The 14,927-nt window shown below is 32.4% G+C and overlaps 2 protein-coding genes across 2 annotated transcripts; both read right to left on the bottom strand.

Annotated features, from left to right (window-relative positions):
* Positions 1-237: 237 nt before the first annotated feature.
* Positions 238-1,941, bottom strand: LOC133295189 (upstream activation factor subunit UAF30). The gene is made up of 2 exons (XM_061493985.1): positions 1,595-1,941; positions 238-656 (listed from the first exon to the last, which is right to left on the bottom strand). The coding sequence occupies exons 1-2, from the start codon at positions 1,766-1,768 to the stop codon at positions 528-530; spliced, it is 303 nt and encodes a 100-aa protein (XP_061349969.1). The 5' UTR covers positions 1,769-1,941; the 3' UTR covers positions 238-527.
* A 3,431-nt stretch (positions 1,942-5,372) lies between these two features.
* LOC133295190 (EH domain-containing protein 1-like) lies at positions 5,373-11,169 on the bottom strand. Its single transcript, XM_061493986.1, has 16 exons — positions 11,085-11,169; positions 10,661-10,740; positions 10,179-10,247; positions 10,037-10,085; positions 9,830-9,885; positions 9,713-9,749; positions 9,549-9,604; positions 8,515-8,628; positions 8,279-8,381; positions 8,099-8,148; positions 7,500-7,628; positions 7,163-7,414; positions 6,979-7,058; positions 6,542-6,668; positions 5,683-5,826; positions 5,373-5,577 (listed from the first exon to the last, which is right to left on the bottom strand). Exons 1-16 carry the CDS (start codon positions 11,167-11,169, stop codon positions 5,392-5,394), a joined length of 1,617 nt encoding a protein of 538 aa, XP_061349970.1. The 3' UTR covers positions 5,373-5,391.
* Between the last annotated feature and the right edge of the window lie 3,758 nt (positions 11,170-14,927).

Raw genomic sequence — 14,927 nt, 5'->3', positions numbered from 1 at the left:
ATCCTCAAAAGACACTTCCACAACCTGCATTACATGGATTCCATTTTGCAGCCCCATCAGTGTTCATTTTAAAGCACTCCATCAATAGAGGCTACATACATATGGATATCAGCTTAATATTTTTTTTTTCCTATCTTCCTGAAAAAGCAACCTTTTGGCCCCTTTTTCAAAAAACAATTCTAAGGACTAATAAAATGGCATGTCATAAATGAAAAACCATACAATTTATGCATACAAAATCAAAACTCCAACAAAAATATTTCTTAATTACAAAATTTAGAAATTGGCAAAAGCATGCTGTGGAAAGGACTTCTTAAGTTGGATTACATGTAATGAGATTAATCCATTCATACAGCATAAAGAAAACTGCCAATCTGATGGTTCAACAGCTAGGTTACTGGTTCCTACGCTAATGTCCTTACAGAATGAGAGGGAAAAAAAGCAAAAAAGGAAAGAAATTCAGAGACTCATCTTGAGGAAATGTATGCTTTTCAATAAGACAGACATCTTGATTCATATCACACACATCACTTGGGCTCTTTGGGAAAATGCAGCTTGATAAGTGCAGGAAGTTCTGCTAATTCAACCTGAGGTTTCCCCAATAATATACTTTTTAACTTTTCATCACAGTTGACCACATTCTTGTTGTTTGGATCCTGCTCAATTAAAGAAACAACTCATCTTTTAGTCAGTCCATTGAAGCTGAATATCAACATATTAAAATATATAATACCCAACAAATAAAATATCCTAGCAAATATGAAGGCAACACCAACTCAATAACTGGATACATGTATTTTATAAATCCATAACTTGCATTTACATAACTTCACAACTTAAAGTAAAATACAAAGATTATAAAACAGTTTAAAAACTTCATAAAGGGACTCTCCTGTGTTGATAGGGCATGATTCAAACAAGACACAGATAGCAAACTAGTGATCTTTCTAGTCATGCCTCAACCTATGTATACAAGAGCACAACATTTTGCTAAGTAGTAATTTAACATTAAAGCTGCAAGGACCATATATTAGCCAAAGCAACACTTAACATTAAAAAAACTACGGGACAAAATCAACTTATACCGGTGTAAGAATAATATCTTAGCCGCTAATTTCCGTAAATCAAACGACTATACTTGATTGAGTTATTCTCATTAATTAATTATTAATTTTCAATAAATTATAATCCTTATATTTATAAAAAACAATTGTTAAATCGAGCGTAAACTTTATTACTTTTACACCAGTGCTGCCCCAGAAACTATTAGTCTATCAATATTGAATTGCTCAACAACCTCAAAAGAGCCCCGTTCCAATCTTTCATTATATATAGATCCTACTTGATTTCATCATTACCACTCCTCAAAGAAGATGAAACATTATTTATTTGATTACCCTTGAATTCCTTCAATTGTTTAGAAAAACCCTTAGCTTAAAAGCCACACCTTGCATTCTACCCCCTCATGAAATAAACAATTCATATCATCCTGTCATCACAAGTAACCTTCATATAAAATTTATAAAATCTAATTTCTCAAAAGGAAAGAATTGAATTTGATTTTAACAGAAATAACAAAACAAAAAAGAAGCACCTGGAGATTATTGGTTTTGATGTAGGACCAAACGCGCATGAAACAGCCCAAACGAGAAATCTGAGATTGACCCACAAAGTCTCTGAGAGTGGATGGAAGGTTCACAAGGTCAATCAAGTTGGCAAGCTTCTTTGGGTTATCAGTGATAGCTTTCTTCATGCGCTGAGGAAGCATTTTTGCTTTCAATCCACAAAACCAATGGTTAAGGGATCTTGGGTACTGATCAAAATCAGACCTTTGGAGAGAAAGAGAGAGAAAGGAGCGTGCTTGGGATTGAAGGAGGCAACAAAATGGAAATGAAAGCAGAGAGAAGAATATAGGCTTGAACTTCGAAGAGTGTTATAGTGAAGTAAGATACCCATAAAACAAATAAAAATAAAAAATAAAGTGAAAGGTTTGTTTATTTATTTTTGGTGAAAAGGTTTATTTTATTTTATTTTATTTTTATACATAGTTTATTTATTTCTAAATTGTAAAGAATTAAGATTATGATATATTTTAATTTAGATAAAAAATAAAGCTCACATGATATTATTTTGTAATTTGATTTGTTTTTTATCCAATGATAACAAAATTAGTCATATAAAGTGGTAAGAAAAAATTGTAGAAGATATATCCTCTCCCAAAAATAAATAGGATTTAATATTTTTTTTGTTGTAGGAGATAAATTTATCTCCTACACATAAATAAAAGTATATGAAACCTATATAAACTAAAGGGAAAAATATTTCTGCAATTAATGCAGATAACTTATCTGCATTTATTTCCAAAACGACGTTATTTTGGTATTAAAATCTTAAAAAATTATAAATATAAAGACTATTATAATCCTGAAATAAATTAAAATTACAAAAATACCATAATTTTCGCCTTAAAACGACGTCGTATTGGGTTTACTGCAAATAACTTATCTGCAGTAACTTCAGAAAAAGCGAACTCTAAACTAAAATGAGGAGAAGAAAGAATGATAAAACACAGGTCTCGTATACTTTTATGGAAAAATATATCTTGTAGAAAAATATTTTTATCTCCTACACATACATCGATTTTCGTGTCACTTTTTTATCTTTTTATCTTTTTTTATAAATGAGTGGGTCCTACACATGATTATCTCTACAACATGAGAGAGCTCTTACCTATTGCATGGGATTAATAAAGCCCTACTTTTATATATAGATAGGAGGTATAATTTATCTTTTATAACATGAAAAATATTAAACTCAAATAAATATATTCCTACTTATTTATTTTACAAATGAATTCAATTTAAAACAGTTAACATTATATATTAAACAAAGACATGCCTATTTTTTGTTTTGTATTTGTGGTAATTTATGTTGTTATACTTAAAAATAAAAAAATTGAAAAAATATAGAGCTGTTTTTTTTTTGGTAATTTAGAGCTGATTTTTTATTTTATTGTTATCTTTAAAATTACTCTCTAAATCAAATTCAAAAACAATTCGAAAGAAAAAAAACTTTTTGGAAATTCTGTTCTTAAAACAATTGGAGAAATTAATTTTGTAAAAAGGGGGAGGGGGAACTGGTAAAACTAGAGGTGGCAAAGCGGGCTGCCCGCCCCGCCCCGCCCCTGCCCGCCAAAAAGCGGGCTGGCCCGCCCCGCCCCGCCATTGAAGGTGGGCTAGATATCTCTGCCCGCCCGCCCCGCCATTGAAGGTGGGCTAGATATCTCTGCCCGCCCCGCCCCGTTTGGGCGGGCGGGGCGGGCTGCCCGCCAAGCCCGTCACATTTTACATTAAAAATTAAAAAAAAAAAAAAAATCAGCCCGGGCGGGCTGGCGGGCTTGGTGGGCAGCGGGTTTAGAAAACTCAGCCCGCCCCGCCCCGTTTGGCGGGCAGGGCAGGGCGGGCCGGCCCGGCAAGCTCGGCCCATTTTGCCAGCTCTAGGTAAAACGGTAAAATTATTTTGTAAGTCTAAAACAATAAAGTAATAATAATAGTGGAAGGATATTGTAATAACTAACTAATGCTACTATCAATGTTACAACCAATCAATTTCACTGTTAGATCAATTATGTTGATCTAACGGTTATATTTATTTTCATCTGTGTGTGGTTATGATTCCCTATATTTTATACTTTATATTTATTTTCACCTTTGTGTGATTATGATTTTCCATATTTAATGTGAGAACATTAAATATGGAGAATCATAACCATACAAAAATAGAAATAAATATAACCATCAAATCAACATAATCGATCTAACGGTGAAATTGATTGGTAATAATATTAATTGGTTGTTACAACTTACAATATTTTCAAAAGATGCATTTGCCCAATTGACTTAGCTAGGAAAAATCAAATAATTTAGATAGTTCTTTTTTTTAAGGTATAACTACATTCTGGTATGATTTCACATTAAATATGGGGAATCATAACTATACAAAAATAGAAATAAATATAACCATTAGATCAACATAATCGATCTAACGGTAAAATTGATTAGTAGTAATATTAATTGGTTGTTACAACTTACAATATTTTCAAAAGATGCACTTGCCCAATTGACTTAGGTAGGAAAAATCAAATAATTTAGATAGTTCTTTTTTTTTTTTTAAGGTATAACTACATTCTGGTAAGGTTTACAAAAGCAAAAGTGAATTAATCGCTTTTTCTTTTTTTTGGAAACATAATTAATTGCTTTTTAAACTTGTACAAAAGGGGGGAAAAATCTTAAAATTTGAAAATATAAAAAAGTTTATGATAATAAATTAGAAACAGTATACTGTCTTCAAAATAGTTATTTGACGGTCATATACATTGACACAATTTCACTCTGCTTACACATGATCTTTTTTTATTTTAGTTTTATTATTTGAAGCAAATATACTATTTCTTAATATTTTAAAAATCAAATCAGAAATTGAGAATTTTCAAGTTATGATTCAATTTCAACTTGGTAATATATAATATACGATTTTTTTTTTAAAAAAAAGTGAATTACTTGATAAAGGGGTCGGGGATGGAATTAGATTGCCTCAGAAATATAAGAGTGATTTAAAATATGTTTATTTTAAATTATTGATAACTATTAACTAATGAAAAAATTATAGCTTACGAAAGGTTGAAGAAAATATATTTAAGGGTCTAGTATTTTTTCCTATCATAAAATTATTTCCGTAAAATAATGTCATTTTGAAATGGCGGAACATTAAGTATCCCAATTTAAATCAGCGTTTTTACGATTTTATGATTTTTTTTTAATCAAAACGATTTCATCAAAATTCCAAACGTTTTTACGTTTTTTCAATTTTTTCTACGTTAAGATTTTACGTTTTACGATTTTTTATCCTCCTCTCAATTTTAGATAAAATCCCGATTTTAACTACGATGGACAAGAAAAATACATGATATTTTGAGAAAATTTACAATGCGAAAGAGACATAAAATTTTCAAAGCGTCATTTTTTTCCAACTCAAGATGATTAAAGTTGCAACAAATAACTTTATTTCATGTTAGAGGAAAAATATTTTTTTTTTCAATATTTAATTTAGCAAAAATTGTCACAATTAATGCAATGTTGATCGGCACTAGCATTTTTCCTTTTGTTTTCTTTTTTTGAAATTTTATCACCCGTTCATTGAACAATAACAATCCCTTCTACTGACTTCCATAAAACAACTAGGGCCATATTGGTGAAGCCATTTATATAACTTATATATAAAAGAAATGTGAAGCCATTGCATTAGTATGCATGAAATGATACATAAAGATGACATAGGCATGTACATTATTGTGCTTGTATCATTCTGTCCCTGTCAAAATTGCCTGCAAACTTAACCATATGGATTTCTAAAAGTCTTTAAGAGGTTAGGAATGTCATAAGCAAGCATTTCATCCACTGATTGTATCAATTTTGGTTTCAATTTCTCAAACTTGTCAATGTTGTAACCACTCAAGGTCTCTTTGAACTGATCAACATTTGGGAAATCACCAGGAGGTAGATGGAACTCCTTTTGTACCTGTTTAAGATTGGTGTTATATATATATGTGGATTCCACTTTTCAAGCTTTATCATAGTAACAAGAGCATGTGACCAGAAAGAATGTACACATTGGGATTCATACCTTTGCAAATTCATCATCCAAGTTATCAATGAGCTTTTGTTGAGCTTTTGCTTTGCCTATCATAGCAGGCATATGCTTCTTAAGATGACTGATAATATAAGCATGTATCTTGGCAGCTCTAGCTCTTTTTACAAATTCATTGATCTACAATATAAACAAAATGTTATTTTAATTTTGAAAGGAAGAAACTTCAATAAATAAAACATAACTAATGATTAATTGGATGCTGAAATTCAAGAGATCGTATAACAGCCTATAAAATGTATACCAGAACCAAAAAATAAGGTTCTATTGTATCAAACATCTATGCACAAAATGACATTAGTTTTGTACCAAAATAGTGCTTCCACCACCATTTGTAATATAAAGAAGGTTTATATGAAAAAGTACTTTCAAATCAATAGGCTTAATTTCTTATCATTTCATCCAATATATCAACCATCTTTCAATCTTCATAGTTCACAGTGGTGGAGTTATTAGAGGGGTTAGGGAGGGTGACCACCACTCCCTCAATCTCATATAGACCAGTATATTAGGCTCCATTCAAACTTAAAAGAAATGTAATATAAGTTTTCCCCCTTCAAGCTTTGCCTTCCAATTTTCAATCTTATTATTTATCATATATAAAGAAAATTTGGAGGGTTCTTCGAATTTGACCATGCATTGATTTTTAGCCTTCTCTTGGAAAATTTTCTGGGTCAGCCATTGAATTAGTTAATACTTTATTTTAAACGTTAGATTCTAAAGATTATTGTCAATAAAGAGTTTTGCTAACATGCATATTAATGCAAAAGAATTCGTGTCTTATAGGGAAAGATATTATTATGATCAAAATATAAATTAAATAAAAAAAACTCACTTTTCTATCACAAGCCTTCTTTGGTATATCTTTCAGATCAGAAAGAAGATCCTCCTGTTCTTTTTCAAAGAGTTCATTACCAATTGGACAACTGACACCATCACCTACAGGCTTGTCATTGAAGGAGCTGCCAAAATAATTTAATTGATCAGAGAAGAGCACAAGGTAGTAGTCTCATAACCAAGGAGAAGAAAAGTCAGTTAAATCACATCTAAATTGCATAGTAATATGTACAAGGTAAAAAGTTAGACAAAACAAAAGGAAAAAGTGTCTTCCTACCACAAAAAATAACAAAGATGCTACAAATTCATGACATGCCAAAAATGATAAACTCAAAACTTGTAATTTCAAAAGCAAATATGCATCCAGTTCTCCAAGTCAAAGACAACATTTCAAGATTGAAAGTGGAGTGCATGCACAAATATAAAGTGACCTACCCAATATACACGCGCATGACTTCAGGAATATTCAGCACCTTCCCAAGTGACCACATTAAAGCACCATAAATCCTCATTAGCTGCAACATTGAACCATAAAAATATACTGGTTATGTTTCCCCTAACGATGATGCAATAGATTTGTTAAGTAAACAAATAGAAGATCAATTATATAAGCTCTTACTTGTTGAGTATCAACTTGGTCTGCCTTGTTCAAAACCACACGAATTTTATCATCATGCCCCCTTAAAGATGATATCACACGCTTGAACTCATCACTGACATCAAGCTTGTGAGGATCAAACAGAAGAAGTATCAAATCACTTTTAGCAGCAAACCAAGATGTTACACCAGTAAAATCATATGCTCTATGTGTCCGTTGCTTTTCTCCTGATAGAACTCCAGGACTATCCACAAATGTAATGTGCTCCAGTAACTTTAGACAATTGAGAAAAAGTAAGTTCCAAATGCTACAAAAAGGAAAATCTCCTAATTTTTTTAATGGTTCTAGAGATACTTACAGGATGGGGCATTTGAGAACACTCAAACTTGGACAAAAAAGCTGTGCCAAAAGTTGTAAGACCACTAAATGGCATGTCGGCTTGGACAGCAACAGTATTACCAGGAATACTTCTCTCATCAGGTCCAGACTGTGTAGATAGAACTACAATTAGTTCTCCAAGACAAACACAACAACAGATTTTCCCAGATAACCATCATTTCAAAATGCCTCTTTTGCCTTGGCATTTTGATTTATGAAGTCATTAAGAGTAATTTCAACAGAAAAAAGTGGTAAAAAAACTACAGAGAGTATCTCAGACAATATTTATTTCAAAATGTGACATCTCAAAAACATAATCATGTCCAAGACCAGGCAATAAAATATAAGCCTTCAATGAATTTCAGCGAATAATTTCAAAAGATTATCCTTTTCCCAGTTTTTTAGCATGACGCTCACACTCGTTTTTATCACCAATAATCAACTATCCAAAGATGTTGAATCATGTCAGGTCTTAGAAGTCAGTTTGATATATAAATTTAAAATTGAGAAAATCTTTAAGATTTATGAAACTCAAAGATCATATCAGTAGTGAATGGAGACTAAATGCTTGGCACATACCATGACAACAACAAATCTATCAGTTGTTGGCTCAGGTCCAATATGAGCTCCTAATGACATTTATGGGAAAAACAAAGTAAAAAAGTTAAAATCAGTAACATATATTGCATAACAGATGTGAGCATTCTCACATATATATTACACACGCATAGAAATCAAGACTGGAGAACCACCACTTGCCTGGATAACTACTATTAAGCATATGTTTGATAAATGTTGTTTTCCCAGTTGAGTACTGACCCAAAAGTAGAACCATAGGTTTGGCATCAAAATCACTATCTGTCTGCAGTAAGGAATAACTATCAATATAGAACCTAATTAAAAGCATGATCACAACATGACTAAATAAACAAATGACAGTGAACCTAGAGTAGCTAGTTCTTAACTTTACAAAATAAACAGATTCATCTACTGACCAGTAAAGGAGATACAAAATCATTAAAGCGGTAAGCAACTTCTAAAGGCTTCAACTTCTTATTGTAGAGTTTCTTCAAACCATCGATAACTGATGTAACAGAGGAAGAAGGAACCTGTGGACATACAAAAAATTTAAGTGAAAAACCTATATGAACTCATTTGGCAAATTTTAAAAACCAACAATAGCAAGGAAGTAGCAAAGAACAGATAAAACAACCTCCTCTAGAACATATCTATAGTACTATCAGAAACCAAATTAGATGGATGTGGGGAAAGAAAAAAAAAACACGATTTTGTTAGTTCACAACAAGATAGGAACAATTCAAAGCTGACACCTCAAATCTCACATGTTCAGTGTCAAGCACATTACTAGTACTAGCTTATGTCGCTTACAAACATACAAGAAAATAATTGTACTAGCACAATTTGTTGGTTTCAGTCCATAATAATTGTCTAAACCCAAACTCCATGAAGCACGGACATTCCAAATTTTGGATGTTGTCATGTCAATCTTCAGTAGCCATACTTCTTAGCCCAGTTCAAATCCAGTCATAAAATAATTAGCTAAAAGTTCCAAATAAATCTATAAAGTTCTCAGACCCAGTACAGGTTGCAAAAACCAAATAAGTAGTACAAAGATCAATAAGTTCATTTGATTTATTCCTCTAGGATCATGAGTCAGACATGCTGAATTCTGATTCTTCAACTTAAAATTACTAAAAAGCAAAGGCAATAAAAAAAAATGAAGAATAAAAGCAGCTCTAAAATAGTAAGTCTAAGCTTTTGTAGCTGTTATACAACTCAAAGCGTGCATCTAGCAAAATAGAGAGATTTTAACCAAACATTCAATCTTTATAATCTTCAAAATCATGATGATGCTAAATGACCACAATATAAGTAAAACTGGCAAACATGCCAGATCAAGTCTATCATTAGTTGAAAACCTGGAATAAATATCCAGTATTTTCCCTAGCAAAAGACGAGGATAATGCATTCACAGAAACAATCAGAGTAAAAGTAACAAAATGCTTACCTTTTTTGTTGACTTTGCAGAAAACCAATTACCTGAGGGTGATGGCTGAGAACTACCTGCATTATTGTCAATTAGTGAACTTGGAATTTCAAGTGAAAAGAAGAATGAAATAGAAAAGGTAAAAGCATGAATGCCCTTAGTCGATAAAATGGGAAATATATTACCATTCACATCTTTATCTTTTTGTTTCCGCTTTCTCTTCTGGATAAACAAAGCCAAGTGCTGATGAGTACTTCCATTTAATGAACATAAAGTATTAACATAAAAAGTGCAATACTTACTGCAAGTAGTCCATCCAAACCCTCCATCGTGGGTGGTTTTTGATTTTTCAGAAAAGCTGAAATAAAAGTGAAGATTCTATTAGGTAGCTTTATAAGATAGACACTCATGAGAAACAAAAATGTGCATTGCAAAATCTATAACTGATACAAACTCACAGAGTTATTCAACCTAACAATAGAAGACAAACCAAAATGTACAGAACTTACCATCACTATCATGTGTTATTGGATGCCCAGATTGTCCCAAGGAAATTAGCTGTAATTCAAATAGGTTAGGTTCTAGAAATTGGTCAGCATTAAGCTTCAACAAAGCATAGTTTTTTTTTTTTTTTTTTAATTTTTTTTTTACCAGCATAGCAATGACAAATTCTTTGAAACCAAGATATCCTTCTCGCTTTAAATCTGCAATAGCCCACACCTTATTTTGGTAAGGGGAGCAACAAAGAAACAATTTAGTTACAAGGAAGAAAGAAATAAGTCAAAAGAGAGACTATAAAAAACTATCAACTGGTCTAGCTTAACCTTAATTGTCCACACCATCACATCTAATGGAAACAAAATGGTATCAAAGCCAAATTTTTCATAAGATCAAACTGTAAGAGCTCAAATTTGATGCACTACCATTGTGATAAGCATCACTAGTAAACAATAAAGTGTTATGCCATTCGATGACTATGAGGCACTTCAATGTAGATGTAAATGTTGAATAGGAGATATCCCCATAATTATGACGTTGAAAATCATTAGTCAATCATATTGAAGACAAGCCTTAATCAACAAACACACTATTCCTATCTATAAATGCACAAAATAAATAAATAATTTAAAAACCTGCTTAAGTTCTTGCCGAGACAAGTTGGACATGGCGAAAAACTTAGTGGCTTCACTCCCCGTAAAGCGGCCATCACCATCTGAAAAACCCCAAAGACCCGATCATTCACAAAAGAGCAAATAGGTACACAATTTTTCATTTTTTTTGCACAGAAACCACATAAAGGATGAAATGGGGTGGTTCAAAAAAATCTTAACTACTAATTAACACACACTACAAAATATTCAACTTGCAATTCATGGCTCTATGAAAACTCCGTGCACACTTTTTACATGCATTTTTTGTTATCCCTTTTATAAAAGGGCATGGAATGAAATCAAATCCTCAAAAACTTCTGACCACAAACAGGGCCAAAAGCAACACCCCAGAAATTTTAATTTACAGAGAAGACAATAAAGAGTGAAAATTTATTCAAAGAAGAACCTGCATCTGCATAATTGAACCACTCTTGGTACATGTTCAGGTCCTCTTTAGAGCATGAACCAATTGGGATCGTGTCAATCTCCATCACGTGAATTATAATACGAAATTGGGATTTTGGGTTATTTTTTTTATGTTTTTGGTGATAGAGAAGAAGAGGTTGCAAATGCAGAGGGTTGGTGGTTATTGGAGAACAAGGGGTTCCATTGATGTTGTTGGAAACCAGTTTTTGCGCAAAACTGGGGCTTTTATAATTAACGTTGGTGATGACAGTTGAGACATGACATGCATGAGAATATAGAATTTGAATTTTAGTTAACAATTACATTTGAACGCGCCAAACGAGGAAATGTGATGGTGTCTTCTTAAAATTGGGTAAGGGTAGGGGTTGGCAAAATTATTTTACAACTCATCATCAATATTTTATTTAAAGTCAATTCAAACACTTAGAAATTGTGTTTTATTTTTAAGAGTTGTATTTGCTAAATCAAATTTATCAGTGTGTAGTTAAATATGGCTAAAGAATTACTCAAAGTATATGAACCCGCATAATTGATTGATAATTTTATTTGAACTTGGATATATGTATTTTACATACACGGTCCTTTTTTGAGTTTTCTTCCCTTTCTTTAGTATTTTTACAAAACAAATATGGTAGAGCAAGAACAGAGAAATTTAGAAGAAGAAATCACAAAAATAAAATAAAATGATGCCTTTAACCTCTTACACACAATGCCAAATTAATTTATAGTAAAGTTTTATGCATCAAAACTCTAATTACATAGACAAACTGCGTATGCAGGTATAGAACTAAAAAATTAGAGTAAATATACCAAAAAATTAAACAAATAAATAAATAGACAATTACACATGATAACCAAGCAACAATAACTAAATACTAGATTGAATCAAAAAAGGGAAAAATATCTGGCCTTTTTAAAGTATACAACTTTGTGTCATTTTAGATTCTAACCGTTGATTTTCGTCAATCAACGATTAAGATTTATTGGGACAAATTTATTAATTAATTAGTAATTCACAATAAAACCCAATAAATCCTAACCGTTGATTGACGGAAATCAACAGTTAGGATCTAAAATAACACAAAGTTATATCCTTTAAAGGACAAACATTTTTCCCATAAAAAAATAACTAAATACCTACATAAAAATAAGACCCATATAAAACGACCTCAACCCACGTCTCTTAGACTTTATATGAACTGCCAAGACATATTCAACCAAACTCAAATACAAATCTAACAACTAATCAAGTACAAAAACAAAATAATAAAAGAAAAGAAAACATAAAACTTGCAACATTCCCCCCCCCCCCCAAAAAAAAAATTCACTCTTGTCCGTAATTCCTTTTACTTCTACTATATTTCCCCTATCAGGCGGCTCCTCTTCCAGCTCCATCTCAGCTACTCCATTGTTATTGTCCATGATAGCTTGAATTGCATACAACTTCTTACAACGGTGACCTGGTGCATAAGTCTCGTTGCACCAAAAGCATAAGCCCTCTCATTGTCATTCCTAGATTTCATCAAAAGATAATCGTTTGACCGATGGTTTTTCTCTCCGAATTGGTTATTCGTGATGGAAAGGGAGGGATTTGTGATGTTAGGGGAAATCTAATTTTTTCAAACCTCATAGAATTTGGCAAGCCCAATAGCATTAGATAAGGAAGTGGGCTGATTTGCCTATACATCAGCCTGAAGCATCTCAGGAAGCCCACTTATGAAGCAACTTACCTACCTTGAGTGTCTGACCCAGTGTTGTTCGAATCAAAAATTGATAAACCAGTGGTGTAACCGGTCTGGGTAACAACAAGGACTAGACATGCTAGTGAACCGGTGTGAATTGGGTTGAACTGGCCGGTTATTATTAAAATCGGTGACTCACAGGGTCAAACAAACCAACCTGGTGATAAACTTTACCCATATCTCTTTTGGGCATCCTTCAAGATCTGTGATAGACAAAGAAGAAGAAAACTCCACCGATATGATAGATGAAAAAGAAGAAAACTCCACCATCGATAGAAGAAAAAAAAAATTAGATCCACCCGATCGATGAACACTTGAACAGAACTCTCCCATTCTTTTGGAAACAGGGATGCGAGAACCAATCCATGTAATCCGGCTCGCTTAGAAGTGGATTTGAACCACTGATACAAGGATTTTTTGTCCTTTGTTGTAACCATAAAAGAAATATAAAGGAAAGAAAAATAAAGCACCTTGAAGCAGAGAAGAATGGGAGGGAGAGTTGAAGATGATGCAAATGCTTTTCTTTTGGGATTCGGATGGGCTGCTTTTTGCCGTGATGTGAAAAAAGGAAAATGATGGTTTTTATTTTCTGCCAAATTGAATACAGTTGGAAGACTTTCTCAATTTTCTATAAATTAATTAATTAATAAATTAGTACATCTAAATTGCATCGAAAATTGAAAGGGTTCTTGTTAAAAAAAAGAAAATTTAATAATGTATTCAGCTTTTATATTGCATTGAACCGGTTGGAAGACTTTTATATTTTCATATTTTTTTCATGAATAATTTTTTCTTCGTATGCAACTTTATTTTTATTTATAATAACGAATTCGTATTCATTTTAATTTAAAAAAAATTTATAATCAGTATCCTCAAATAAAAACTTAAAAAGTATATATATATATATATATATATATATATATATATATATATATATATATATATATTCGGGTCATGCAGTTAAACCAGTGACCCAGTACTCGGACCGGTTTGATAACCGGGTTGGTTTTTATAACATTGGTCTGACCTTGGAGAGCAACCAATCAAATTGGCTTTGATTACCATGTTGCTCCAACTTGGTCAATTCCCCAAAGAAATCAACAAATTGATTAGCGTCGTAGCGCTGCAATATTTCATTGTGAAACTCCAACCAAGTGACATTCGGATGGTCTTGGATGAGTAATTGATACCACAATTGAGCATCTCAAGTGAGATAAAAAGACGCCAGTGAAACTTTTTCTTCTTTCGAGGTGCGATGGTACTGAAAAATTTGTCAAGCCAGGCATAGCCAACTAGTTGGGTCTTCATTGTCATCGAATCATGAAAAATTCAACTTTACTACCTTGGAAGAGTATATTGTGTGGGAACTTGATGCATTATGGGAGCAAATTGATTCATTATTCATACGACTTCCATAATGATCCATTTTTGAGGTGTTAGTGCAGTGGCCATTACATCCAACCTATTGAAAACTTGAGCGAATATCTCCTTAAATTGCTCTGACAAGGATTGGACTGCATCTTCCAATCTCTCCACACTTCATCCATGCATATGCTCTGATACCAAGTTGGTACATAAAAGGTCTTGTTTGGGTTTTCTTCCATATCTTAGCTAATTTTGCAACATAATTTTGGTAGAGTAATGTAACACCCCGTATGCATCCGGTTATGTTATCATTGTTTATGATATTAAGCACAGTTACAATCACAATGGTATCTTTAAAAAATTACGATAAAACTTTTTCTTTTTATTACCATTTACAAAATCCTTACATTTACAAAACGTTCGTAATAAATATTTTTCAAAAATGTGATTGCAACTCAAAACTATCGCGGAACCATAAATCTTATTGCTTAACATCATACAACATCCATTTAAAGTTGCTAAGTGGTTCTCATAAACCAACGAAGCACAAATACATATTTTTACGTTTTACCGACTTGAGGTACACTCAGTTTTAACAAAACTGCAACTGGACTACATGTCCATAAATTTCCATCTTTTTATATTTATTCTACACTCTTTTACCTTTTCAACAAGGTATCACATGCCCCATTTGGAGTTCTACAACTCCGGATATG

The sequence above is a fragment of the Gastrolobium bilobum genome, unplaced genomic scaffold (genome assembly GCF_033153095.1).
Source record: "Gastrolobium bilobum isolate Gb01-03AN ecotype WA unplaced genomic scaffold, APGP_CSIRO_Gbil_v1 utg80869, whole genome shotgun sequence".
Taxonomy (NCBI): Eukaryota; Viridiplantae; Streptophyta; class Magnoliopsida; order Fabales; family Fabaceae; genus Gastrolobium; species Gastrolobium bilobum.
This window is presented reverse-complemented; position numbering and strand designations above follow the sequence as displayed.

What these genes read in the sequence shown, in the direction of transcription:
- LOC133295190 (XM_061493986.1), bottom strand. Translation starts at nt 11,169, where the DNA reads ATGGAGATTGACACGATCCCAATTGGTTCATGCTCTAAAGAGGACCTG. An exon ending in GTTCAATTATGCAGATGCAG is followed by an intron (nt 10,741 to 11,084) that starts GTTCTTCTTTGA and finishes GGGGTTTTTCAG; the next exon opens with ATGGTGATGGCCGCTTTACG. An exon ending in GTCATGCGCGTGTATATTGG is followed by an intron (nt 6,669 to 6,978) that starts GTAGGTCACTTT and finishes TTATTTTGGCAG; the next exon opens with CTCCTTCAATGACAAGCCTG.
- LOC133295189 (XM_061493985.1), bottom strand. Translation starts at nt 1,768, where the DNA reads ATGCTTCCTCAGCGCATGAAGAAAGCTATCACTGATAACCCAAAGAAG. An exon ending in TCAAAACCAATAATCTCCAG is followed by an intron (nt 657 to 1,594) that starts GTGCTTCTTTTT and finishes TTAATTGAGCAG; the next exon opens with GATCCAAACAACAAGAATGT.